General features: G+C 31.3%; 4 protein-coding genes across 5 annotated transcripts; 2 read left to right on the forward strand and 2 right to left on the reverse strand.

The window, feature by feature from the left end:
• Positions 1–247: 247 nt before the first annotated feature.
• Positions 248–1,590, reverse strand: LOC101508415 (LOB domain-containing protein 33). The gene is made up of 2 exons (XM_004490859.4): positions 1,269–1,590; positions 248–804 (listed from the first exon to the last, which is right to left on the reverse strand). Exons 1-2 carry the CDS (start codon positions 1,545–1,547, stop codon positions 463–465), a joined length of 621 nt encoding a protein of 206 aa, XP_004490916.1. The 5' UTR covers positions 1,548–1,590; the 3' UTR covers positions 248–462.
• A 4,536-nt stretch (positions 1,591–6,126) lies between these two features.
• On the forward strand, positions 6,127–9,982 carry LOC101494120 (ribulose bisphosphate carboxylase/oxygenase activase, chloroplastic). Its single transcript, XM_004490816.4, has 7 exons — positions 6,127–6,287; positions 7,079–7,401; positions 7,499–7,604; positions 7,687–7,772; positions 7,850–8,322; positions 8,407–8,688; positions 9,695–9,982. The coding sequence occupies exons 1-7, from the start codon at positions 6,243–6,245 to the stop codon at positions 9,808–9,810; spliced, it is 1,431 nt and encodes a 476-aa protein (XP_004490873.1). The 5' UTR covers positions 6,127–6,242; the 3' UTR covers positions 9,811–9,982.
• Positions 9,983–11,142: 1,160 nt separating this feature from the next.
• On the forward strand, positions 11,143–12,788 carry LOC101494427 (thaumatin-like protein). The gene is made up of 2 exons (XM_004490817.4): positions 11,143–11,315; positions 11,892–12,788. The coding sequence occupies exons 1-2, from the start codon at positions 11,252–11,254 to the stop codon at positions 12,566–12,568; spliced, it is 741 nt and encodes a 246-aa protein (XP_004490874.1). The 5' UTR covers positions 11,143–11,251; the 3' UTR covers positions 12,569–12,788.
• Positions 12,789–13,915: 1,127 nt separating this feature from the next.
• LOC101494741 (pumilio homolog 1-like) lies at positions 13,916–22,285 on the reverse strand. 2 transcript variants are annotated; one of them, XM_004490819.4, is made up of 9 exons: positions 21,317–22,285; positions 19,076–20,589; positions 18,850–18,991; positions 18,599–18,706; positions 16,947–17,159; positions 16,749–16,859; positions 15,957–16,151; positions 15,524–15,698; positions 13,916–14,349 (listed from the first exon to the last, which is right to left on the reverse strand). In XM_004490819.4, the coding sequence occupies exons 1-9, from the start codon at positions 21,848–21,850 to the stop codon at positions 14,300–14,302; spliced, it is 3,042 nt and encodes a 1,013-aa protein (XP_004490876.1). In that variant the 5' UTR covers positions 21,851–22,285; the 3' UTR covers positions 13,916–14,299. The 2 variants fall into 2 exon arrangements, with proteins under 2 accessions (XP_004490876.1, XP_004490875.1); XM_004490818.4 differs by having other exon boundaries at positions 19,076–20,592.
• Positions 22,286–25,396: the final 3,111 nt, after the last annotated feature.

Consider the following 25,396-nt stretch of genomic DNA (forward strand, 5'->3'; position numbering starts at 1 on the left):
GAGAAACACTAAAAACAAATTGGATCTGAAGCTACATACTGAAGTTTCTAAAAAAACAAAGTGGGAGAAATCTTAACTTAGAGTGATAGACTTGAATTGTCTATTGTTCAATCAAACTCACACCACAATAGAGTATAGAAAACTGTGCAATAATTAGGGGAAGTGAATCAATGTAGAGGCCGTAAATAGTTTGTTTTCAAACTAATTAAACACGTGATAGAAAACTTTGATTTATATAGCCAATTAATTGTAACATTTTTTACAAGCAAATTAAAAAGATTATGGAAGTAGCATTAATCTAACTCAATTAAACTCTTGCCTATATGATTTATGATTGTATTGTAAAACATACATCCAACATAAGCTTGATTTCAAGCAATCATTTTGTACAATGTAGGATAAGCACTATAAAGTTGGAGAAGTACTATATATAGTCTATAATAAATATTTAATTTAATATTCCTAGTTCTTCATGTTTTCATTATGCTTGAACCAAGGGTGGTTAAGGAATCCCTCTTGGTCAATTCCTGATAGGAACTTCTCTAATAGATTGGAGTTAGAATCACCATATAAAGGTTCTGCCAAACCATGTGCATAAGGAAGTTCCATATCCATGTATGAGTTGAAACTTTGGTATGTGGCTCCTCCTTCATGTGAAAGAAAATTAGCCATTTGATTATGGTAATATTGTGTTCCATTGTTTGAGTTCATTGTTGCTTGGACATTGTCATAATTCACAACACTAACACTTGAATTTGCTATTAGACTTCCAAGTATATCTATCTCCTCTTGTAAGCTTGCAACCTAACACAAATACACATTATTAAGTTTTAAACTTTACATCAAACAAAAAAATTATCAATACTAGATCGCTGACTCGTGCGATGCATGAGTCTGATATATTGCATTTTTGTATTGTTTGTGACAATAATTTGGACTGCAACATTAAAATTGTTGATGTATTTACCACTGTGATTGTGATTAAAGCTGCATCAAACACATTTCATCGTAATTTTATCAATATCAAATATTACGATGGGATTGTAACATTACGATAACTGTGGTTCAAAATTGTGTTATGCGACCACAATGTAACTATTTTAGATGTCTCTGCAACAATATCACAATCAAAATTATGGCTACATCAGACATTTTTGCTCACATTTTACAACAATATAAAGATTCTCAGTATGACTGCAACTATAATTTAAAATCATTACTGCAACAATTTAAAAGATTGGTTCAAGGGTGAGAGCAAAGAAATTAACCTGATGTTGCAATGCATAGATATGAGCGACACAACCATAAATAGGATCTTGCATGCGGGCCAAGGCTTCATAAGAAATGGTGATGGCAGCATCACTTCTATTATGAATAGGAAGATGTGACAATAATTTAGAAACATTACTAGCACCATAAACCTTATGAACAGCTGCAAAATGTGTTGAAGCTTGGTCATAAGAGAAGTAAGGAGCAAATACACAATCATTAGAACACTTTCTCCTTAGTAACTTGCATGCTCCACATGATGAGCCAAACCCTGTCATTTTCTAATTTTTTCTAGTCGTATAGTACAATTAAGACTGTAGTACTCGTATATTTTGGTTGGATAAGAAGAATTTGAGAGAATCTAACATTTTATAGAAATCACCTGAGGGCTCAATTCTTTTTGTTGTTTCCAAAGCACATTCTCATTTCATTTCATTTTACCTTTTTTTTTGTCTTCTTCCAATTCCAAGGGAAATGGACCATATTCTATAAAACACAATTATTGACATGATACTAACACTAACACATTGATATTGATAATAATTTAAAAAAATTAATTAATTGTATATAATCAAGGTGTTAGTGTCATATCGGTGTCAGATACTGAAACACGTCTTTGATCAGAGGTGTCAATGCTATAGAGATTTCGATAATCTAAAATTTGGTGAGAGATAAATAAAATCTAAATAACAATTATTTCAATCAAAATTTTAACTTGGATTCTCTTAAAGAATTTATGATTAACTGAAGTTCATTAAACACTTTACCCCAACCACTTCGATTATTTATTTCATTGTGCTTTTAAGTATGCTCTTTTGGGTCTCTTTTGTGGCCTACATTGTCATTATCAATTAGGGAGATTATTTCCTCTTTTGTGCCTCAAAAGAGCTTTGATTCATAAAGTTTTTTCCTCATATGGTCACTATTATTGAATTCCCAATCATCATCATTTGTTGGAGATTGGAAGGAATTTTGATACTACAATCAGTTTTATAAGTTTGGAGTTATAAATTATAATGCATGCTTTACCTAATCTAGTTTTGTTAGCATAGAGTTCATGACTCATTGCTGTTTTTTGTCTAGATATTGTTAATGGTCTGTTAATGAGCCTAATTTAATATCCACTTGCTTTATGTGAACATATTAATGATATTATTATAATCACACCATAATTCAGGTTTAGCTGTTGGCCACTTAAATTATAGTCTTAGTTTTAGGTCTGTTAGACTAACCCCTGTAGTTCTTTGGGTTCATTTTTTAAGAGATAAATAATTCAAGTTCACACGCACATACAATCAATAACAAAAATGTGTTTTTTTTTTTATATCACCGATAGTTTGTAATAAGTGTATAAATCATTAAAATATGATTAATCTCGTAAACTGTAACACAATATTTAAACTCAAATTATACCCAATAAATTTTAAGTTTGAATTATAATAGAAAATGTATCATAAATACTTTCTAATTAGAGAAGTAGACATAGTGGTATGATCAAATCTTTGTATTTTTTATTTGTATTTTTATAAAGTTAAATATGTTTTTAGTTTATCTAAATATATTAACTTTCATTTTTTTGTATCTAAAAAATGTCTTCGAATTTTTGTATTTTTATATTTTATGTTATCAATTTTAGTTTCTATTTTTACAAATATTCACGTCGTACGTTCCAATTGATTTTTTTTACAAAATATCATTGATAAAATTTTAAACTATTATTAATTTAATAATTTAACTTTTAATTTTAAATCTTTATTAATTTATCTATAACTTCAAATTAAAGATTAAATAATTAAGTTACTAAATTAATGATATTTTAAAATGGTAACAATGACATGTCATTAAAAAAAAGTTAATTAGAACATCTAACGTGAACTTTTATAAAAAAGTGAAAATGAAAATTAGTATCAGGAGATTTTAAAAAATCAAGTTTTGAAGAAATTTTTTAGATGGATTAAAAATGAAACTAAGAAGAAATATATTTAACATTTTATATTAATTATTGTCTTTTGAATCGGGCTTGACGGTCTAATTAACAGTTTCAAATGTATTCTCTCTGTTCTTGTGGTGATTGTTGTAATGCTGTGTTATGAAGGTAAGGTTGTGATATTGGTGAAACTAAGAAGAAATAAAGAAAGGTTAAAGATCACAGCCTTCTACAATAGTTTTTGAAGATTAGGAAAAAATATTTATACATTGGCGATTATAAATTTGACAAAAGTTAAACTTTGAAGTTTTAATAAAATGAAGGTATCAGTGTGATTTTGTCGAAATGTTTGTATATGAATTAAACTTGTTCTTATCCTATGTGTTAAGGTATTACTCATTTATTGTGATAAGTTTCGCCCTTATAAAAATTAATTTAAAATAAATTAATCATACAAAATTAATTCTTGTTAAAATTGAACTTAAATAAATTAATCATATAAATTTATTACATCTACGATAAATTCCAAGCAAAAGATGAATTAGCTCTGTCTAAAATAATTTGAATCTTTGAAAAATAAAAATCAAACATACTACACTAATAATAGCACTCGTAGCTTATGTTTGTTTGTGCGACTAAATGGACCAAAAGTGTATCCAAATTAGCATTGGAACGCGTGCTCAAACATATAAACTCTATCCAAACACGTTATTAATCGCCTTGCAATCTCTACAACCTTTGGAAACGAGGAAAATGCTATTTAAATTTAAACTTACATAATTTTTTGGTTTGTGTCACTTCAAAACTTTTGAGTTTTTTTGTCTTTGACCAGTGGGTATTGCATGAAAAGGGAGTGTAATTATGAGCTGGTGAATTTATAACTTTGGGCTTTCGAGTTTAACGATGAAATTGTCTTTCTCTATCATGCATCCATCCATCATCATCATTGTATGTTATAGATTATTTTTATATACTATATACACCAACCAACGATAATAGTTTCATAATTACATGAATTTGAAGTATTATACCAACATAACGTGGCATGTGTGGTAAATACTCTTTGGCTTTAATGATATATTTTAAAGTATTAAATGTAGAAATTTTATATTAAAATTTAGGTTTAATTGTAATATTATTAATTATATTTTTATCAATTTATATAATTATTCTCGCATTTTAATATTTAATAGTTTTTATACTTCATTTAAATAATTTAACTAAAAAAATATTAGTTTGACATATTTCAAATGACGTGACTTATGAATAAATGATGTTGAATGATTAATATCTATAAATTGAATAAAATCTTATAAAATCTTTCATTTCAAATTTTATAATCAATCATTTTTATCATTTAATTAATAATATATAAAAAATTAATGTATCTAAATAGTTCTACGTCATGACATCGTATGTCAAATCATTTTAAATATTTTATATCACTTTTTTTGAGTTAAAAAAAATATAAAAATGAACTAAAACTGTAAGATTTTAAAATAAATGGATCAATTCCACCAATTAATGAAAATAAGGGGCCAAAATTACAACTAAATCTAAAATTTATGTATTCAACTTAATAAATATTCAAATTTTGGTTTTTTCAACAACCTAAATTTATTTTTAGAATCCTTAACAAATACCCTAATGTGTGGTAAATACTTGAGTTTCTTTTTGTCAACAAATATTCAAGACTTTTAATTATTTAGTAAAAAATTTGATTTTATAGTGATTTCTATGAAAATATATTTTTTGGAAAATCAACCCTTGATGTTTTTATATTTGACAAATTAATAATTTATCAAGTATGAAATCATCAATCATATACTCTATAAGTCGGTTTGGAATATAAATAACAAAAAAGAAAAAAGATAAGTTTGGTAGTCCAAATATAAGTATATTTTAACCAACGTTCTATACTTAATTAGTAACATTATTAGGTTGTGGCCCGCGATGCCCATGCATCAATTTTTTCATTTTAGTTCTATAAGTATTATTTTATGCATCGTAACAATTTCATGTCCAAGAGGAGTTAATTAGTTTATTAGCAAGAGATTCATATTTTAATATTATTAAATACTTTAGAGTAATTTTGTTATCACATAACATTGAAATTTTGTATCCAATAAACATTTCATAGTAATCTCGATTGTATCGCTGCTTTAATACAAGGTTTAGGTAATTGGCCTAATGAGATATCACAAACATTATTTAGAGCTTGTGTGAGTGTTTTTTGTTGTGCACGTGGCATCAAAACAATTGTGGAACGTGGAATAGTAAAGAATTTTTAAAACAAAATTATATTGATGAGCATTCAGTGAAAAATGATTTAATTGATTGAAATGGAGTGTTAGTTTTTTGTAATACTTGTATAGTAAACTCAATGTATGGATGTCTATTTCCTATACTTTCTATATTTTTATAAACTTTTATTATTGAATGGATCTATTAATTGCTAGTAATTTTCAATGTGATTATTCATTTTTCTATTTATATACTATAATAAAACACATTCGTGAGAATAATACAATACAAAAGCGTATATCTTCTTTATTCTTGATTTTGCTTTTTAGTCCATTTTATTAACACAAAGCTCTAACTTGAGTTAAGCTCTTATATTCTTCATACTAGAGAAATTCTCCCTTGTTTTTAAATTTGAATATCATATACTTAAACTTTAAAATTAAATTAAAGTTGATAAATAAATAAATAAAGTTTAATGGCATTAATGATAAACACTTGTTTTTATTCGAATGAAAAGAAAAGCTGTTGCTATTGCTTGAATCAGATAGAGGTTGGAAAAGGCTTTAATTCCAACCTCAAAATCTTTGTCTAAGAATTTCAGGCACAATGTGATTGCCACGTGGCAGTAAACTAATCTTGATTGTGTGGATCTTATGAATCCTTAGCTAATATTGGATATGATATGAATTTATGTACACTCAATTAAGTAACTACTATAAATCATTCCCTTTGAATATATCTACTAGCTTCATAACGCCACAAATTTACTTCTCTTTTCTCTGCAACACAACACAACATAGCCATGGCTGCTTCAGTCTCTACTATTAGAGCTGTCAGTGGAACTCCAGTATGTTTTGCTTTAATCTACTCATCAATTTTTCTGCTTCTTATGCTCTTTTAAGTAATTTTATTAAATTATTTATATAGGCAATACTCAAATCATTATTGTATGATTGTAAAATTATGTTACAATTGTATATCAAGTAGTGATTCAAATGATTGAAACATTTATTTTTATACCATCAGACTGTCCTATTAAGATCATATAGCTTAGTTCCTACTTAATCGGTATTTTGTATCAGATTTATTAAGTGGATTTAACTGTCTGAATTCTGTGACTATATCATATGTGTGATATTCCGATTGTAGTAGGAAATCCACCTGTGAGAGATATGTGTGTGATCCACTGTACCTACTTTAGAGAATGTGTTAGAAAATAATTTGATGAGATATATAATTTGACATATATAATTTCATACAAGACATATATAATTTGATGAGATTTATTTAAATTTTAACTAATAAAAGAGAATGCGGTAGAAAATAAGTGTTAGAGAATGTGAAACTAATACTCCTCCATATTAATCTTTAGTATATATGATACCAAATTATTAAATTAGAAAAGCATGACACTATATATTTCCTATTTGAGAGGCATGATAATTAAAACATATAGAAATAAATAAAAAAACATATCTCGAAAGTTTATGTAGCACATACACTCCTAATAAAAGATGTGTCCTGGTGTACGACTCATATTGGTATCTAACACCGACACATTAATTACATTCAATTAATTAATTTTTTCAAATTATTATCCGTGCTTCATATGTGAGTACTAATACTGTGATATTGCAGCTGAGCTTAAATAGCTCCGGAACAGTAACCTCAGTTCCAAGTTCATCCTTCTTTGGAAGCAGCTTAAAGAAAGTTACATCAAGAATGACCAACTCAAAGGTTTCAAGTGGAAGTTTGAAAATTGTTGCTGCAGATGAGGGTGATGAGAACAAGCAAACTAAGAAAGACAGATGGGCTGGTTTGGCCTATGATATCTCAGATGATCAACAAGATATTACAAGAGGAAAGGGTATGGTTGATTCTGTTTTCCAAGCTCCACAAGATGCTGGAACTCATTATGCAGTCATGAGCTCTTATGAGTACATTAGTACTGGACTCAAACAGTAAGTTAGAAACATACTTTTTGAATCATTTTCATTGTCATGAGTTGAAATTTTTTTGTCCCTTTTCATATGAAAGTAACATTTGATGGTATTACAGGTACAACTTTGACAACACTATGGATGGATTTTACATAGCTCCTGCTTTTATGGACAAACTTGTTGTACACGTCACCAAGAATTTCATGACCCTTCCTAACATTAAGGCATGTAATTAATTAGATACATGAGTATGATAAAATAGAGAGAAAAATATTGAATATTGAATATTTTAATTATGTTATATAGGTTCCTTTGATTCTTGGTATATGGGGAGGAAAAGGTCAAGGAAAATCATTCCAATGTGAACTTGTATTTGCAAAGATGGGAATCAAGTAAGTAATTTGAATAGTAAATTGAATATTAATGTATGTGAATATGAATTGTATTAATGAATTTGATAATATAACAGCCCAATAATGATGAGTGCTGGAGAACTAGAAAGTGGAAACGCAGGGGAACCAGCAAAACTAATAAGACAGAGATACAGAGAAGCAGCAGACATAATTAAAAAAGGAAAAATGTGTTGTTTGTTTATAAACGATCTTGATGCAGGTGCTGGTAGAATGGGTGGAACAACACAGTACACAGTAAACAATCAAATGGTAAATGCAACACTTATGAACATTGCTGATAACCCAACAAATGTTCAACTACCTGGTATGTATAACAAGGAAGATAATCCACGTGTACCAATCATTGTTACTGGTAATGATTTTTCAACATTGTATGCTCCTCTTATTCGTGATGGACGTATGGAGAAATTCTATTGGGCACCTACAAGGGATGATCGTGTTGGTGTTTGTAAAGGGATTTTTAAACATGATAATATTTCTGAGGAGGCTATTGTTAAGATTGTTGATACTTTCCCTGGTCAATCCATTGGTAAGTTTCTTTCTAGACTAATGTCAAAATGTTTTATTATTTTGATGATTCAGATTAATTGGAATTGGAATGCATTTTTTGCAGATTTCTTTGGTGCATTGAGAGCCAGAGTATATGATGATGAAGTGAGGAAGTGGATTTCTGGTATTGGTGTTGAAACCATTGGAAAGAAGCTTGTGAACTCAAAGGAAGGGCCTCCAACATTTGAACAGCCTAAGATGACAGTGGAGAAACTATTGGAATATGGTAACATGCTTGTTCAAGAACAAGAGAATGTGAAGAGAGTCCAATTGGCAGACAAGTATATGAGTGAGGCTGCTCTTGGTGAAGCTAATGATGATGCTATTAAGAGAGGAACTTTCTATGGTTAGTTCTTTTATCTTCATGCATTCATAAAATGTTTGCATTTAGCTTTCATTTTTAGCCTATCTACATATATGATCAAGCATGAATTGATATTGACATGTTAAACCTATGATAAGTTGAGAAAGTAGAATAATTACATATGTCAGTATTAGATACTGACACACATGTCCAAACATATTACATACACATTAAACATTTATTTAGTGAAGAAGCTTTTAAAATGTTGAATAATGTATCCCCATATCAAACTCTTTAAAATATCACATAGAAAAATATCCTAAGTGCAATTCATACGGTAAAAAATTGCTAACACATTTGATGTGGTGGAGTATAAATTCACACAATATTCCTTTTCTATACTGCATCAAATAAATTGAAGTTAGGAAGTAAGGTACAATATACTATTGGTCTCTATGATATACTTGATTTTTAATTTTATAGTCTATATAAAAAAAATTGTTTGAAATAATCCTGTAATATTTTATTTTAGTATTGGTCATCATTATTAGTTTGCTATTATTTATATGTTTTTTTAGGTTATTTTTGAAGATTTGTGTGTAATTTACCCATCATCCAATGAAAATTAGTCACATAAGTAAATTTACAAGTAAAAAATCTTTAGTTTATGTGTCCCACTTACAAATTCACTTATGTGGCTAATTTGTATTAGATGTTGGGTAAATTATCTAAAACTTTTTAAAGATAACCTAAACCTCACCTTATTTTTAAGATGACAAACAAAAGGAAAAATAACTAAACTTATTTTTTAAGGGATGATTATAAAGTATTTTAATTTCAAAGAATTGATATATCATGGTCTAAAATGAAACCAAAAATAAAATCATTTTATAGATGATTTTGAACAAAATATTTTATAAGGAACAAAATGAAAATTAGATATATTATATGGAAAAAAAAACTATTTAAACTCAAAACAATATGTATGATTGAATGAAATACAACAAAATAAGGTGTAAACTTTTTGGGTGTTTTTTCTATTATGTAGGCCAGGCAGCCCAACAAGTACATGTTCCTGTTCCTGAAGGTTGCACGGATCCAAATGCCACAAACTTCGACCCAACAGCTAGAAGTGATGATGGTACCTGCGTATACACACTTTAAGAATATAAGCATTCTCCTAAAGAGAGGAGATGTTAAGACTTGAGATAATCAAATACTTTTATCATCATCATCATCTTGTTTATATTGGATAATTTGGATTGTTGTCCTTTATAGTGTATTCAGATTTTTTGTGCACTAAGATGATAATCGAATTGGTTCCATTTCTCTTTTCCTCCATGCCATATGATAATCACTTTTTGTCAATAACTAAAATATATTAAATGGAAGTATAAAGGATGCTCTAATTTTTTTAAAAAAATTACTTCAATCTATTACATCATAAATAAATTAGTGTTACATGGACATACTATTATATTATTCCACCGTTATGAATGCACATACCATAATATTTGAAGTATTGAAAAGTGAAAAATACTTGTATTAGTTATGCATCATATACATTTTATGGCATGTTTCGTTGATGTGATAATTATGAACCAAATTTTTATTTGGTTTATGAGAAGTGAAATTTTAAATTTAAACAAATCAAAATTATTATATATTAATACGAAGGTAAGAAATTGAGTCAAACTTTATCCTTCTTTATTTATTTTACTTTATCCTTTTAAGTCTCAATTATATCACATCACATCACATTTAAATTTTATATTTTGTAACATATGTAGCAATGACTTGATAGATCTCCAAATATTTTTTCTCCAAACAATGAGATTTGTACATGAAAAAACAAATGTCTAAGGAATAACTTTGCAAATGCAATTGAAAGACTAAAAATAATAACTAAAGAATTTGTTAAATTCTTAAAATGTTGATCAATCAATTTGATTCATTGCAAGATAGGTGGAACATGAAACCAAATGAATCGCATATCATAGTCAATTTCTAAATTTTTTAGTGATAGGATTCACATCAATTTATTCAATAAGAAATTGAGCATAGAAAAGAAAATGTTGTTAACACTACTCAAAATAATTTTACACTATCATTTAATTAAAAGTGAAGATATTGTGAACTAAACTCATTTTGTAAGTGTATTTAAAGATAACTAGAAAATGTCCTCAAACGAGTAGTCTAATTGTAAGGATTACGACAACAAAGGAGTTATATGTAGAAGATGTCAGGTTCAATATTGTAAGTAACATTTCCCTCTTCCTAACAAATTAACCAACATTTTGTCTATCAAATATAATTATATCTACAAATTACCATATTCTCATAGACTAGTGTAAAACTAGTTTAGATGTGTATGTCCTTGTTCATCCTTTTTCATGTGGCAAATGAAGTTAGGAAATTTGAATGAAAGAGAGAAAGAAAAAGAAGAAAAAAAGCAAAAAAGGCAGATGAGATAAGGGGATCCAATTTGCACTTTAGCAAACCGTTTTAAAATGCAAAGTAATAAAAAATGGCTAAAAAGAAAGAAAGAATTATCATATACAAATAGTAAAGAAGAGCACAAAACGGTTCACCATTCCATATTCCAATGGCTACAACTTCCTTGCATCTCTTCATTTTCATTTTCATTTTCATCTCCATCTCTCTCACAGGTAATCACTCCTATATACACTTTGAACTCTTGCTCTTCTTAACAACATGCACTTTTTTTTTCTTTCTTTTCATAGGACATGTTTAGAATGGTTTTTAATAGTTCAACTTTTTATATGACATTTATTTTGACTCATATTTAGTCTTTTTATTTTTTTGTTGTTGTTATAGCTTATTAATAAATAAATAAAGGTTAAGGATTCTGTTAGATTATTTTCTGATTGGTGTATAAATCTAGTAGAATGCATGAGAGATTACTAAATGCCAATTTGATTTGTCATAAGGTTTGATTTCTTGGATTGACGGTGAATTTATCAGAATCATAGTATACTAATGCAATTTTGATAAAAATTATACTTTAGAGTTTCAACAAAGTCGTGCACCTATCATAATTTTTTTAAACTCGCCGTGATTTCAAACATACACGTAAAGTAATTAGAGGTCTGTGCAACTGCAATTGCGATTGTATTGGTTTCATTTTGCTGCAATATCATGTGTTTGCATCGTAATTGCGACTACAACCGTAATTTAGAACTTTGTGCTAGCTAATTGTTTCTTTGATGTTTCTTTTGTTGTAGCAAATGGGACACAACTCATATTGGTTAACAATTGCAAAGAGAGTGTGTGGCCAGGAATCCTAGGAAGTGCAGGGCACACATCACCAAAAGATGGTGGTTTTCATCTTTGCAGTGGAGAAGAGGTAGTTTTAGACCTCCCAAATGGATGGTCAGGTAGAATATGGGGAAGACAAGGTTGTTGCTTTGACACAACAGGAAAAGGGTCATGTCAAACAGGTGATTGTGCAGGTCTTTTAAACTGCAATGGCAATGGTGGTGTCCCACCAGCTACACTAATTGAAATGACACTTGGAACTTCACAATCAGATTTGCATTTCTATGATGTTAGTTTGGTTGATGGATTTAACCTTCCTGTTTCAATGAAGCCTATAGATGGTGGTGTTGGTTGTGGTGTAGCTGGTTGTGAAGCTGATTTGAATTTTTGTTGTCCATATGGACTTGTTGTGAAAAAGGAAGGAAAAGTTGTTGGATGTAAGAGTGCTTGTTTGGCTGCAAAATCTGATAGGTATTGTTGTACTGGGGAGTTTGCTAGTCCTAAAATGTGTAAGCCAAGTGTGTTTGCTCTTCTTTTCAAGACTATTTGTCCTCGAGCTTATAGTTATGCTTATGATGATTCGGTGGGGCTTAGGACTTGTAAAGCAACTAGATATGTCGTTACATTTTGTCCGTCAAATTGATTGTTTGAATAGAGAACCTAAATCGTCTAAAATCGATTGGTTGTATAGTGTAGTTGGTTGAATATTAAAAGATTACAGGAGAAATAAATTTTTCTCTTAATCTAATAATCTATACTCAACTTCACCGTATATCTAATTTTTATTTTTGATTTGATTGTTGTCAATCCAAAATGGATTATTATAATTTGAAATTGTGACTATGATGGTTGTTAGATTGTTATTAAGTCTCTTAGTTGAATTCAATTTTATTGTGAAGGTATGGAGCTCATTGGCCTAGTAGCATGTTTATTTGCAACTTTTGTAGGACAAAATTTCTTAAAAGAAGATAAAGGAGAAAGGGAGGGAAAAAAGTGAAAAGAGAAAATTCTCTTGGTTAGATAAAGTAACCGATGAGATTTACAAGTGGCGGGAAAAACTGTGGGATCATTGAAAAAAATAAAATAACATAAAATGAGATTTTCAAGATTGGAATTTTGTTTTGATGAAAAAATAAAATAAAATCTACTTTAAAACTTAAACCGTCGAATTAGGAATATTATCAATTTATAATATTTTTATAAATCGTTACCTACTATACTACTATTATCATTAACACGGTCAAAAGCAATAAGCAAGTAAGAGTTATTGCCTTTGTTGTTAGATAAATGCATTTGCCTTGCTTAACAACACAAGACTTACCTAATTTCCAACACAATAAATCTAACACCCTTTGGGTTTGTTAGGTGCTCTGATTTATGTACTTTTTTTATAAAGTAATTTCAAAAACTTATTTTTACAATCATCTATTTTGTATTTTAAGTTTTAAACACAATAAAGTCAAAAATAGTTCTGTAAAACATTTTACAAAAAAAGTAAACAAACAATTTTAAAATAAAAATATTTAATTTATAAAAGACGATATAAATCAGTCCTTAAAAAACTTCTATAAGAGCAACCTTTTGTGAATAAAACTTGCAAAACGCACAACATTTAACCACAACTGCTTAGTAATTTCAATACACATCTTTAAAGATGTTTATAAATCAAAATGATCTGAAAAAGGCTTTGAGATGAAACTTTTGGACATCAAACAATCAAAATCTACCAAAAATAAATTGAGTTCTTAAAAAAACTTCATATATTACTTATGATCTATGAATGAAAAATAGATGCTAACACGAACACTAGACACATCAATACCGATAATAATTTCAAAAACAAAAATTAATCGAAGACAATCAATGTGTCAATGTCATGTCACACATCCATCCACACAAGTCAAATGTCAAGACACACCTTCGATAAGAAATGGTCATACTATTGATCGATGAAAAACCTCAAAACATCTAAGAAAATGAGCAATGGATATAAAAAAAAAATTAACAAAGTTGAAAGAGTAAAGGCTCATAAAAACATGTTTTGCATATCCGGAATACAAGGACTTGTTTGTCCTATGATAAACCTAGTAAAAATTTGTACAGTCAAACACCTCCCTGTACAACATTAAAACTAGCTCATATTTTCAGCCTTAGCTAATCTGATTTTCTAGCTATATCTCTCCTCAAAACTAACAAATGTACAGTTTTCAAGTACAACTAACATTTTATTACTTTCCAATCAGCAATTGCCTATTTGAATATAGACAGTGCTATTATCAGTACCAGATATGAAGAAAAAGAAAAAAGAAGAAAAAGGATTGGCCACTTGTACTATCCTTCTTTCTCAGTTAGCTGTACATAACTTTCATTTCCTCTATACCATCTGTGCAGGATGATTTAGTGTCAGAAAACTAATCCTCCTCTCTGCATAAAACATCAAATATAAAAAACATTTTGTTAGTTAATTAGTTAAATAAATACACTTTCATGAAGATACAATTGAATGAATATTAAAACTACCAGAAAAAAATGTCAAATTGTCAATAGTTTTGGGTCTGTTTGTTTACTTTCTGAAAACTGTGTTTTCATTTTGTAAAATATGTTCATTTTAAATTGTTGACAAAGAGATGGAAGGCTCTTGTAGTGAACAATTGTGATAGAGAGACCATGAAAGATAAGTTGTGAAAAATGCATTTTCATGATAATAATGTTTTGTTATTTAATGAATTTTAGATATGTTTTCAAAAATTGTGAAAAAAAATTGAGAGAAAAATATAGAATCTACATGTGAAAATAAAAACAGGAAACATAGGAAGTAAAGAGGCCCTTAGACTTCACTAGTTCACCTAGGAGCATGGTTTTAAATTGCAATATGAAACCGTAACTGCGGTTGCAATGTTGCGGATTTTGAATTCTCTGCTATAAAAGTTTGTAATGTAACCACAACCGCAATTTAAAACTATGCCTAGGAGTAAACCGCTTATTATGCATGATAGTGGTTAAGGTCTCAGCTCATCCCAAAAGCATTTGTTCATGTTTTAGATACCGAGTTTTAAGCACGAGGGTGTCTTGAGGTCCCACACTGACTAGAGAAATCGACATCTCTTGAGTTAGCTTTTGGGGTAGAGTTGAGCCAAAGAGTGAATTCTAATCTAATATAATATCAGAATCTATCCTAGATCTCTCAATTGGAGTCACCCACATTTGTCCACACTTCAGATGTGACGAAGTGTGTTGAGATTCCTTAGCCAAATTCACCCTTCTAAGGATAGGACAACTCTCACCTCTTGAGTTTGCTTTAATGGTTCATTTATGCTTAAGTCCAAATTCTATGAATCTAATTGAGAAGGACTCGTCAATTGCAAAACATTAACACCAATCTAATACATCATTCCACATCATCCAGTTGGGAATAAAAGTTAATAGATCCAAATTATCAAATTTCATGGTTGAATGGAAAATTAACTTTTTCTTCAAATAAACATTTTGATATACACACATGCAAGTTTTGTGAAAAATGTCAAGCAAGCCCAAAGATGAAAGCCTATGTTGAGACAATTGCAAAATTAGAAAAATAAAGATATAAGACTGAAAGTACCTCCAGCAGCAACCAATTTCTCGACACGCGCAACAATGTGCTTCCCATAGGTATACTTCTTCAAAGCATTCAGGTGAACCTTTATTCTATTCAGAATTAGCTCAAGTTGCTGGTCATCACAAGTTTCCAACACTTTCTGTACAACATAGTTTGCAAACTGATCCTTCATCATAACCTAAAAAACCACCAAAAATACAAACAAAACCTTGGTCACATGATTCCCTTAACAAAAGAAATCTGATCATAGATTCAACTTAAGGCACACATCAGACGCATTACTGATATGGTACGCATAACTTACCTTAGTTACATCCATGAAAAAAACAAATTCAAGTATTAAGTAAGAACCTTATTCATGCACAAGATTAGTGAAAAGGAGCATAATGCAACAAAAAATAGATAATGTGATAAGTGCCCATTTTCATGCACGAACCTGTAGAGGCTCATTTTCATCGGTGGAACCAATCATCTCATTCACGAGGACTTGACGCTCGATAGCTGTTCCGAAAGTGAGACACTTCTCTATAACATTCGATGCAAACTTCTGCTGGCTCATCTGCACTATCTGCCCAGTTAACTCCTTTATAATAGCAGAACGTTCATCGGGCTTGCCATGCTCCAGCACATGCTGAAATATTTAAAAAATCAAAGACAAGAAAATGAGATGAATTTAAGCGGCAATAAATATATCAACCAACAAAAATTTTAAGCACAAAACAAACTATTACTACCATATGGTTTTTACTTTAAGCAAATTCATAATTGATTCAGTGTTTCATATACTTAAATTATTTACAATACCAATTGACCATAATTGTTCCGGATATAAATACTTTGGCACAAGAACATGTGACTGCTGCACACATATCGAAAATAAAACAAGTTTGAAACCAATGAGGAAATAAAAATAAAGTTTAATTAAAAATTATACTAATCTCTGCAAAATTTGTTCATATTGGAATTAGTCCAGTAATGTGCATAACATTTATTTAGTCCCTATGCAGCTCATATTGGAGGGACTAAAATAAAATGTTTACATATTATAGTGATCAATTCCAACATAAACAAATATTTCATGGACTAAAATAAATCAACAAGGACCAAATACAAAAAATAGTATATTAAAAACAAAAGAAAAAAATTACAGGAACTAAAAGCAAAAATGGCATAATTGTAGGAACAAAGAAACATTTAAACCAAAAAAATAAAATGAGATGCAACAAACCTGTACAACATAATTCCCATATTGATCCTGTGCTAGCATGCAAACAGACTGCAAAATCTCATCCATCATAATCTGTTGAGTTTTGGGTTCATGGCAGTACTCCAAGACTCTCTGCTTATCAAAAACTTGACTAGTTTAGAATCATAATCTCTTGATGGTTATCAATTGAGCAATAAAATAAAAAGATGTGTTCTTTACCTGTATGACACGGCAACCATATGGATGAGTGGACAATGTCACAACTTGGTCATAAAATGTTGAAACGATAAACCGAATCTCATCTTCAGGTACACATTCAATACACTTCTGGATGACATGGTTTCCATTCTGATCACGCACGCAGCGCATGATATGACCATCCAGCTCTGTAACCATTTTAGTCTGTTGATCTAAATTAACAACTTCTATAGCCTGGTCAATGCAGAAGAAAAAACAAAGGATGAATAACAGTAAACTTTAATATCAACGCCAAGATCACAACGGAGATCATAACGAAGATCGCAACGGAGATCATAACGAAGATCGCAATTCCTACCAAAATGAAAAATTACATATGCGCACACAATTTTTTCCATATTTCCATTTATATTATATTTAATTTAATGTAGTGTTTAAAATAAAAATTAAATAAAACAATATAAGCTTATTAAATGGGTGATATGAGGCTACATTATTGAACCTGAAGTAGCCTTTTTGGTTTCGAACTTTTAGCCCTTTTTCCATAAAAAAGAGCCCATTTTAATGATTGAACACATGGGCCCAAAACAAAATTTTAGTCCAATTGTAAATCGGTGCGTGCCCTAATTCCCCATCTAGGTATAAAAACAAATCAAAGTATGTTTGCTGCCGCATCTCGCTCGTGGAAGGACATTCTCTTAGAGCTTGCCACCCTCCTCCTTAGTCTCGCCTTTTCTAACCACTTATGTGGAGTGGATTTGCTGGAAGCAGAGCACCATATTAAGTGGATTTGTCGGAATTCACCACTTACTGGCCAAGAAAGACAGAGGTGCTGGCCGGAAAGTCATTCAAGAGGAGGAGGCAAGGGTGAAGAGACTCGCTGTAGCGGTTTAGGTACTAGGTCAAGCAAACCGACTAAGAAGATGGAAATAATCTTTTTTGTGATTGCAAGATCGAACGCTATTTGCGATCTCACGGCATCCTGATTTTGCATGTATCCAACTTGTTCAGGGATGGTAAATCGTAAGACCGTGAGATTGATTAGGTAAAACTCGAAAATCTTCTTTATTGTAATTAGCATAACCAGGGGGCCAATTATGTACAATAATATTAATTCTGATTTTATTCTCTCGTATCTCACTAATTAGGACAGTATCAACTCTCTAATTTGACAATTATGTGTAATCTAATTATGAATGAAAAGGGGCTAGTAACACTCACTCCAACAATCTCTTTCCAACACACTCTTATTTTGTGAAATTCATGTAGATCCCATAACTTCATGTGGAACTCATTTCCAAAATGGTGGGACCTAAGCGAATTTCACCCAATAAGAGAGAGTGTTGGAAAGATAGTGTTAGAGTGCGTGTTGTTGGCACTTCTCATTATGAATTATGTTTCTTCTTTTAATTGTGAAATTAAATGCTTCTTAGAAAAGAAGTGAGGTTTGCCGATGACGTTAGCACAAGCAATCCAACTGCCCAATGACAAAATGTAATGCATGCCTTACATGCAGTGGCCAAAGGCCACATCAATGCGGCGTCCTATTCGGTTAACGAATTACAATTCATCACACAGTTATAGAATATTGTCAATCATAAAAACAATGGGGAGTACAATAAGATATTTTGTGGTAGAAAAATCATAAGGTAGACAAGTTAGTGAGAGCAGACCTTCTGGATAACTCGGCAGCCATACATTTGAAGACTTAGAGTCAGCACATGACCAGTAAGCTGTTCAGCTAATTCCCTTATTTGTGCTGCTGTTCCATGCTCAAAAAACTGAACACACGAATCAAAATAAGTTAGGTATGCATCAAGCAAGTAGGGAAGTTTTTTGCTTTATATAATGAATTTGCTATGCACTTGAGCATACCACCAATAACAAAAACAGTATTCAAGTCCAATGCCAAGAGCAGAATTACCTTCTGAATCACATAATTACCAAAGACATCAGTCATTAGAGAAAGTGCATTCGGCATAATTTCATGGAACACCATGGTTTTCTCATCCATCGACGCAGTCTCAAGTTTCTGTTGGATAAAACGGCTTCCATACTGATCAGCACTGTTAAAGAATATAAAAATCAAGAGTTAATTAAATGTTAAAAGAAAAGAAACAAAACATAGAATGACAAGCAGCATTACACACCTGAACTCGACAACATGCCCGGCAATTTCAGCAAGTTCAAAACATTTGGTTTTATTGCTTTTGAATTCATCAAGCAAGGAAGAAGGGAAGTTCTCATCCAAATTACTGACAGCGTCAGAATGCCAAGCTCCTCCTGTTAAACCCCCAGCCACATTCCTCATCCCAGACAAACGCATATTCCGCTCACTTTGGCTCATAGGACTACCTTGTCCGTATATGGAGTTCGGAAAGGCGGAACCAGCCAGTGGACTTCCTGGATATGACATGCCAAGACCATGCGATGGACTTCCATAAGAATTATGGTTCATGCTAGCTGATTTACCAATGTACGGGGCAGAAAAGTGTTGTTTTTGAGGGGCGATTAAAGACTCTATGTAAGCTTTTTGGAGGCCAAGTAAATCAGTTAATGAATTATTTGTGTGTTCCCTATTTCTGGCCGATTCGTTAAGGGCTGCCATCTGTGCAGCAGCAAGTTCACTTGATCTCAGGTACTGAAGATACATAGGATCCATTAATGGCAGCTGATGAGTGCTACCTGCAGCATGATTTCCGAACCTGCTTGCGTTCTGTAACTCAGATGCAGCCAACAAAGGTGCTAAATTTGCACCTCTTCCTAATCCCCTAGGATCAATGACATTCATTCCCAGCGCAGACGATGGAGCAGCATGTTCAAACAAAAGAGGCAAATTGCCACTTCCAAGCTGGTTTGCCATCATGGATGGCGATGAAGGATTAACAGAAAATCCAGCCATGTTATAGTTGGGGTGCGAGTGTGAGATATTCATATCGTCAACATTCTGATAATGAGCAGGTGAACCACCTCTGCCGTTAAAGTTCGGTGTAGAATGTCCTTTTAAATGGGAGTTAACAGAAAATCCACCAGCCTTGTGATGTTCTAGCTGTTCACTTGCATATAACGAAGAATCGTTCAGATCCAATCCGAAATTGACGCTTTTACTCACTTTCATGAAAGGATGGTTAGCAGAATGACGCAGATAAGGTAGAGAATCAGACTTGTTCAAATATTGGAACTGTTTAGCATTATGAGTATAATCGGATGACGGGGGTCGTTTGTCATTGTCCATTCCATCATTTTGGGACAAATTCATGCCAGCCAAAGCAGATACGAGATCTGCAGGCTCGTTTAGCTTAGATGCTGCGGCAGCATTAAATGAGTTTTGACCGTTGAAACTTCTTTTATCAGCAGCGCCTGACCTCCCTTCCCCAATCGGCGGAATACAAGGGCTAGCGGCTCTAGGTAGAAACTGAGCGTCAGGAGTGCTGCTCCTTGACAAGGTGGCTCCTAAAGCAGAAGCATAAGATTGAGATGCCGAGCCAACAAGGTTTTGAGCGGTGGATGTGCCTTGCCTATTTCCACCAGACTGCAAATCATCCAAAGCTTGATGCAGATAAGCAAAATGAGTTTCCGGTTTTTCAGCAATGTCATCAAACACATTATGGCCAGAGAGATGATGAGGATGCTTGGAGGCAGATGCCGCAGTATTCATATCACCCTGCTTTGGAAAACAAGATGAAGAAAATATTAGAAACATCATAAGTAAACAAAACGACAAAACGACAAATAATATTTAGCATATAATTTATCGAATGTCGGGACTTTTAGCTCATGATCATTATGAATATAATAATATCCGTTTGTCACAAAAATAACGCTCAAGACAAGAAATTTGAAACAGATATTAATGAATCTCCAAAAATTATCAGCAAATTCTTTGAATTTAGCTACAATTAGAAAAACAAAAACCAGTGAGCAAAACGGAAATTAAAACAATGGAAGCAAAACAAAAAACATGCTAACAATTCAGAATGAAAATACATACTGATACAAGTAAACAGCTACATTTGAGATACAAAATAGAAAACTAGAGTAATCAATTTCATTATATATAAACACCATTGTAATAATCCAGAAAGATTACCAACATTACTTCAACAAGTATTAAACCATCATCAATCATAAAAAATAAACATAATAATACCATACTTTTTAAAAAACATACACCATCCCGCGCGAATCTCCGCAATATCAGGGATCGCAACGCGGGTGATTTAAAACCTTGAATACAACAAACATTACATAAATGTGAAATAAATTAAAAACACACAAACATATACACATACACATAAACATACACAATAAACTCCAATTACAAGTTTAGCTAAGAAAGTATCAATCTCATACCAACAAATAAAAAAAAACCTAATTTTTTGAACCCTCACCTGAAACATTTCAGCAATGCTCCTTTGCCTACTCCCAATCCCCAATGCCGGCGGCAAGCCAATCAACCCATCTTGGCCGCCCCATTCAGAACCGATAGACCTTTCTCCATGTCCACCATCATCACCACCTTCACCATTCACCCTCCTCCGATCCCCAATTCCACCAACCATCGATACGCGCTGCTGCGAATAACGCCAATCCTCCTTTGAAACCAAAGGAGGAGGCAACCTTGGGTTCAGATTCACATTCATATAATAATAATTCGCATAAGATGGATCAGCACGAAGCTCTTCCTCACTCCCAAAACCCCTTCCACTTCCACCACCATATAAACCTCCAAACGCCGTAATAGACCCTTCAACAGTAGGAGGCGCCGACCCACTTCTCAACCTCGCAACTTCCCTCTCTCTTTCATTCACCTCTTGTTGTTGCCGCCTCAAAACACCTAAATCTTCACCGCCGTAATCACCGTTCTTCACCATTGATCGTGCTACATCGGATATCATTTTCTGATAACTATCACTCACCATCATAAAAACAAAACAAAGAAAAACCCAAAAGAAAAAACTCAATCGTCGAACAAGAAACAGTTAAAAATAACACCTTTAGAAAACAAGTTCGATTTTTTTTACGACTCAGCTGAAAATTAAGCAATGAAGCTGAAAAAGATTATATTTTTATTGATGGGTATTACGATTTTCTTAATGGGTCGAAATTAAAACAAAGATCAAGATTGTTGTTGTTCTTCAAAGTGAAAGAGAAGAACGTGGAGGATCGATGATGTTTTGGTTCATGTTAGGAGAGAAACAGAGAATCAGTGAGGAAGTGAATAATGACTGTGAAGAAGAAGAGTGATAAGCACGAGTGTTCCTCACTTAACAACCGTTGGATTTTATAGTGGTGACGGTGGAGATTAACTGTTTAGGGATTTGTTATTGCATTGGGGGTATTAGGGTTTTTATTTATGTTTTTGTATTAACACATGATTTTATTGGCGTTTTATACTTGGGGATGGAGGAGAAGAAGGAAAATAAAAATTAAAAAAAATAACAACAAAATCAAATTAAATCCTATTCAATATTCGGCATTAAAAAAGTTTGACCCACGTTGTTTTTTTTTTTTAATTATAATTTTGCTATAATTATAATTGTTGTTTTGGAGGTTTAATATTAGTGTCGTTTTGTGATTGGGGCGGTTTGTTTGTGTGTGTGTAAGTGTAAGTGTAAGTGAAGGAACTAAACTAACGTTGTTGTTTTATAGTACTTTTTGTTGAATTGAGATTGTGTGTGAAACTTAAAGTGCATGGTTTTTGTCTAATTTGGAATAACTACCTTGCAGAATTGTTTCGTGCATGGATGCAAAGTATGCAAACTTTGGACAAACTTCTCTTTGGTTCTTTGTTGTTGTGATGTGAGATCTTGTGTGAGATTCAAAATAGACATTACTTGTTTTATTATTTTATTGGGTAATGTATAGGCATTCAACATTCAGATTCACCTCTATCATGTATTTGATACTCAATTAAATCACTAACTCCAAATATATATGTAGGGCCTTATTTTGTGAGAAATGAGTTTTTGTGAGTTTTGTCAAAAAAAACAAAAGTTTTTTTTATGGTAAGATCATAAGAGGGATTGTTTTCGAACTTTATATTAAAATAAATGGTTAATATTAAGCAACTTTTTTTTATATTTTTATTTTAATTAAAACATTTGAATTTGCATTTTCATTAGAAAATCTCAAATATTATTTTTATTTTTTTTTATATTCTTTCGAAGTAATTATGTCACTATTCACTAGAGTGGTGATAATCGTATTTATTGTCAAAACTATTTTCATATAATATTTTAACTTACCATAATTATTATTTTTTAGCGAAACTTACTACAATTGAGAAATAGTTCATACTTAATGTCTTTTTCTCGAAATGGCCAAAGCTTTGATTAATACTAACCTACAATTTCTGCAAATCTACACTAGAAAGAACAACGAAGTAATAGTCAAAATATTTAGCATATACTAGAAAATAGATCTAGATGTAATAGGCATTTGCAATATTAAGGATTTGAATTACTCTTCTGTAAAATTATTTGCATAGCAATGGTGGCTGCAATTGATAGCAATGTCGATGGTGGGCATGGAACAAGTTGAAAACGGTTTTTTCAAAAAAAAAACTTGATCAAAAGAAGACGATGAGGATGTCTATTTCTGGATGGAACATTTTAATTTATCTCTTTTATATATTTTGATCAAAGGTTGGGAATTGTCTCTACCACTCTCTCCTGTCGAACTCTTTTCTTGCTAAATATATGTCTCCATATATATGTATTGATTCACATCTATGGTAATTTAAGAAAAAATAATCAATGCAGAAGAAATTTTTATATTGCTACCATGTTTTTGGAATTGAAATAATCAAACTTGTTACACAAAAGCTTATTATATATACAAAGTGTCATGACAATAGTAAAATTGTGAATGAATTTTAAAGTGAAAATAACTAACATAACACAAATATTTATCTCCAATCAAAATAAAGATCATAAATGTCATTACGCCAAAAATGACATTTTACAGCGCGCCTTTTATAGCGCTTATTAAATATAAGCGTTGTTGTATGATATTTTAAAAATAACGGAGAATACAACGGTGTTTTTTTGACAAGCGCTGTAAAAGACTTGCGCTTTCATATAATTAAAGGACCTATTAGAGCGCTTTTTGGAAAAGCGCTGTAAAAGACTTTTAAAAAATAAAATAAGGAGGTCTTTTATAGCGCTCTTTAAAGAAGCGATGTAATAGACTTTAAAAACATAAAATAATGAGGTCTTTTACAACGCTCTTTAAAAAGCGATGTAATAGGCTTTAAAAAAAATAAAATAAGAATGTCTTTTACAACGCTCTTTAAAAAAGCGCTGGAATAGGCTTTTAAAAAATAAAATAAGGAGACCTTTTACAGCGCTCTTTAAAAAAACGTTGTAATAAGCTTTAAAAAAAATAAAATAAAGTGGTCTTTTACAGCGCTCTTTAAAAAAGCGCTGTAATAGGCTTTTAAAAAATAAAATAAGGTGGTCTTTTACAGCGCCCTTTAAAAAAAAAAGTAGTCTTTTACAGTACTCTTTAAAAAAAACGCTGTAAAAGACATCCTTATTTTATTTTTTAAAAGCCTATTACAGCGTTTTTTTAAAGAGCGTTGTAAAAGACCTCATAATTTTTATTTTTTTAAGAATGCTGTAATAGCATTTTATATATAACATTAAACCCTTCAGTTTCCTCTTCATTACATAAACTTCACTACGCTTCTGTGTCCTTCTCATTTGGAACCCTATTGTCCCTACGAACCATATTGTTAACCATCTACATTGCAAACCATCTTCATATTTGTTATTATCCCTACGAACATTATTACGTACTCTTTTCATTGTGAACCCTACTCCGTCCTACGAACCGTTCGTATTTCTGCGCATTCTCGTTGTTCCTTCTTAAACGAAACTGTAACCCTACGAACCCTACGTATTTCTCCGCACTCTTCAGGTATTGTATACATTTATTCATTTATTTCTTACATATATATATATATATATATATATATATATATATATAATGTGTTTGTTAATACTAATAATCACATTTATTTGATAGTGCTTTACAAGTTTTCCGAGCTCAAATGTGTGTTACAGTGTCGAAGCAAAAGTCAAATAAATCACATGGATTCTAATAAAGGTTTGAAATATATGCCTTTAAAATTTCATTAACAATCAATGCACAAATATTTATTGACTTATATGTTTTATTTTATAGTGTCTTCGTCAAACTAACAACATAGACTGCGGATCCTATATATTGCGATTCATGAAGGAGATTGTTGATATAATCCTAGAAAGAGATCTAACTGAAATAAAGGAATGCACCTATTACAACGCTTTTTTTAAAAAGCGCTGTAAAACTAGTACAACAAGCAGCGCGTTTTTAGAAGGGATTTACAACGCTTTTTTATTTTAAAGAGCGTTGTTGTATCATTTTACAGCGCTGAATTCTACAACGTTTTTTTTTTTTTGAAAAAGCGTTGTAAATGGCTTAAA

The sequence above is a fragment of the Cicer arietinum genome, chromosome 2, assembly GCF_000331145.2.
Source record: "Cicer arietinum cultivar CDC Frontier isolate Library 1 chromosome 2, Cicar.CDCFrontier_v2.0, whole genome shotgun sequence".
Taxonomy (NCBI): Eukaryota; Viridiplantae; Streptophyta; class Magnoliopsida; order Fabales; family Fabaceae; genus Cicer; species Cicer arietinum.

Coding starts and splice junctions, on each gene's coding strand:
- LOC101494120 (XM_004490816.4), top strand. CDS start 6,243: ATGGCTGCTTCAGTCTCTACTATTAGAGCTGTCAGTGGAACTCCA. Junction 7,402..7,498: donor ATTAGTACTGGACTCAAACA/GTAAGTTAGAAA, acceptor ATGGTATTACAG/GTACAACTTTGACAACACTA. Junction 7,605..7,686: donor TGACCCTTCCTAACATTAAG/GCATGTAATTAA, acceptor TATGTTATATAG/GTTCCTTTGATTCTTGGTAT.
- LOC101494427 (XM_004490817.4), top strand. CDS start 11,252: ATGGCTACAACTTCCTTGCATCTCTTCATTTTCATTTTCATTTTCATC. Junction 11,316..11,891: donor CATCTCCATCTCTCTCACAG/GTAATCACTCCT, acceptor CTTTTGTTGTAG/CAAATGGGACACAACTCATA.
- LOC101494741 (XM_004490818.4), bottom strand. CDS start 21,850: ATGATGGTGAGTGATAGTTATCAGAAAATGATATCCGATGTAGCACGA. Junction 18,707..18,849: donor GTAATTATGTGATTCAGAAG/GTAATTCTGCTC, acceptor TCGTGTGTTCAG/TTTTTTGAGCATGGAACAGC. Junction 14,350..15,523: donor GAAATTGGTTGCTGCTGGAG/GTACTTTCAGTC, acceptor TGTTTTATGCAG/AGAGGAGGATTAGTTTTCTG.
- LOC101508415 (XM_004490859.4), bottom strand. CDS start 1,547: ATGACAGGGTTTGGCTCATCATGTGGAGCATGCAAGTTACTAAGGAGA. Junction 805..1,268: donor TCTATGCATTGCAACATCAG/GTTAATTTCTTT, acceptor TATTTGTGTTAG/GTTGCAAGCTTACAAGAGGA.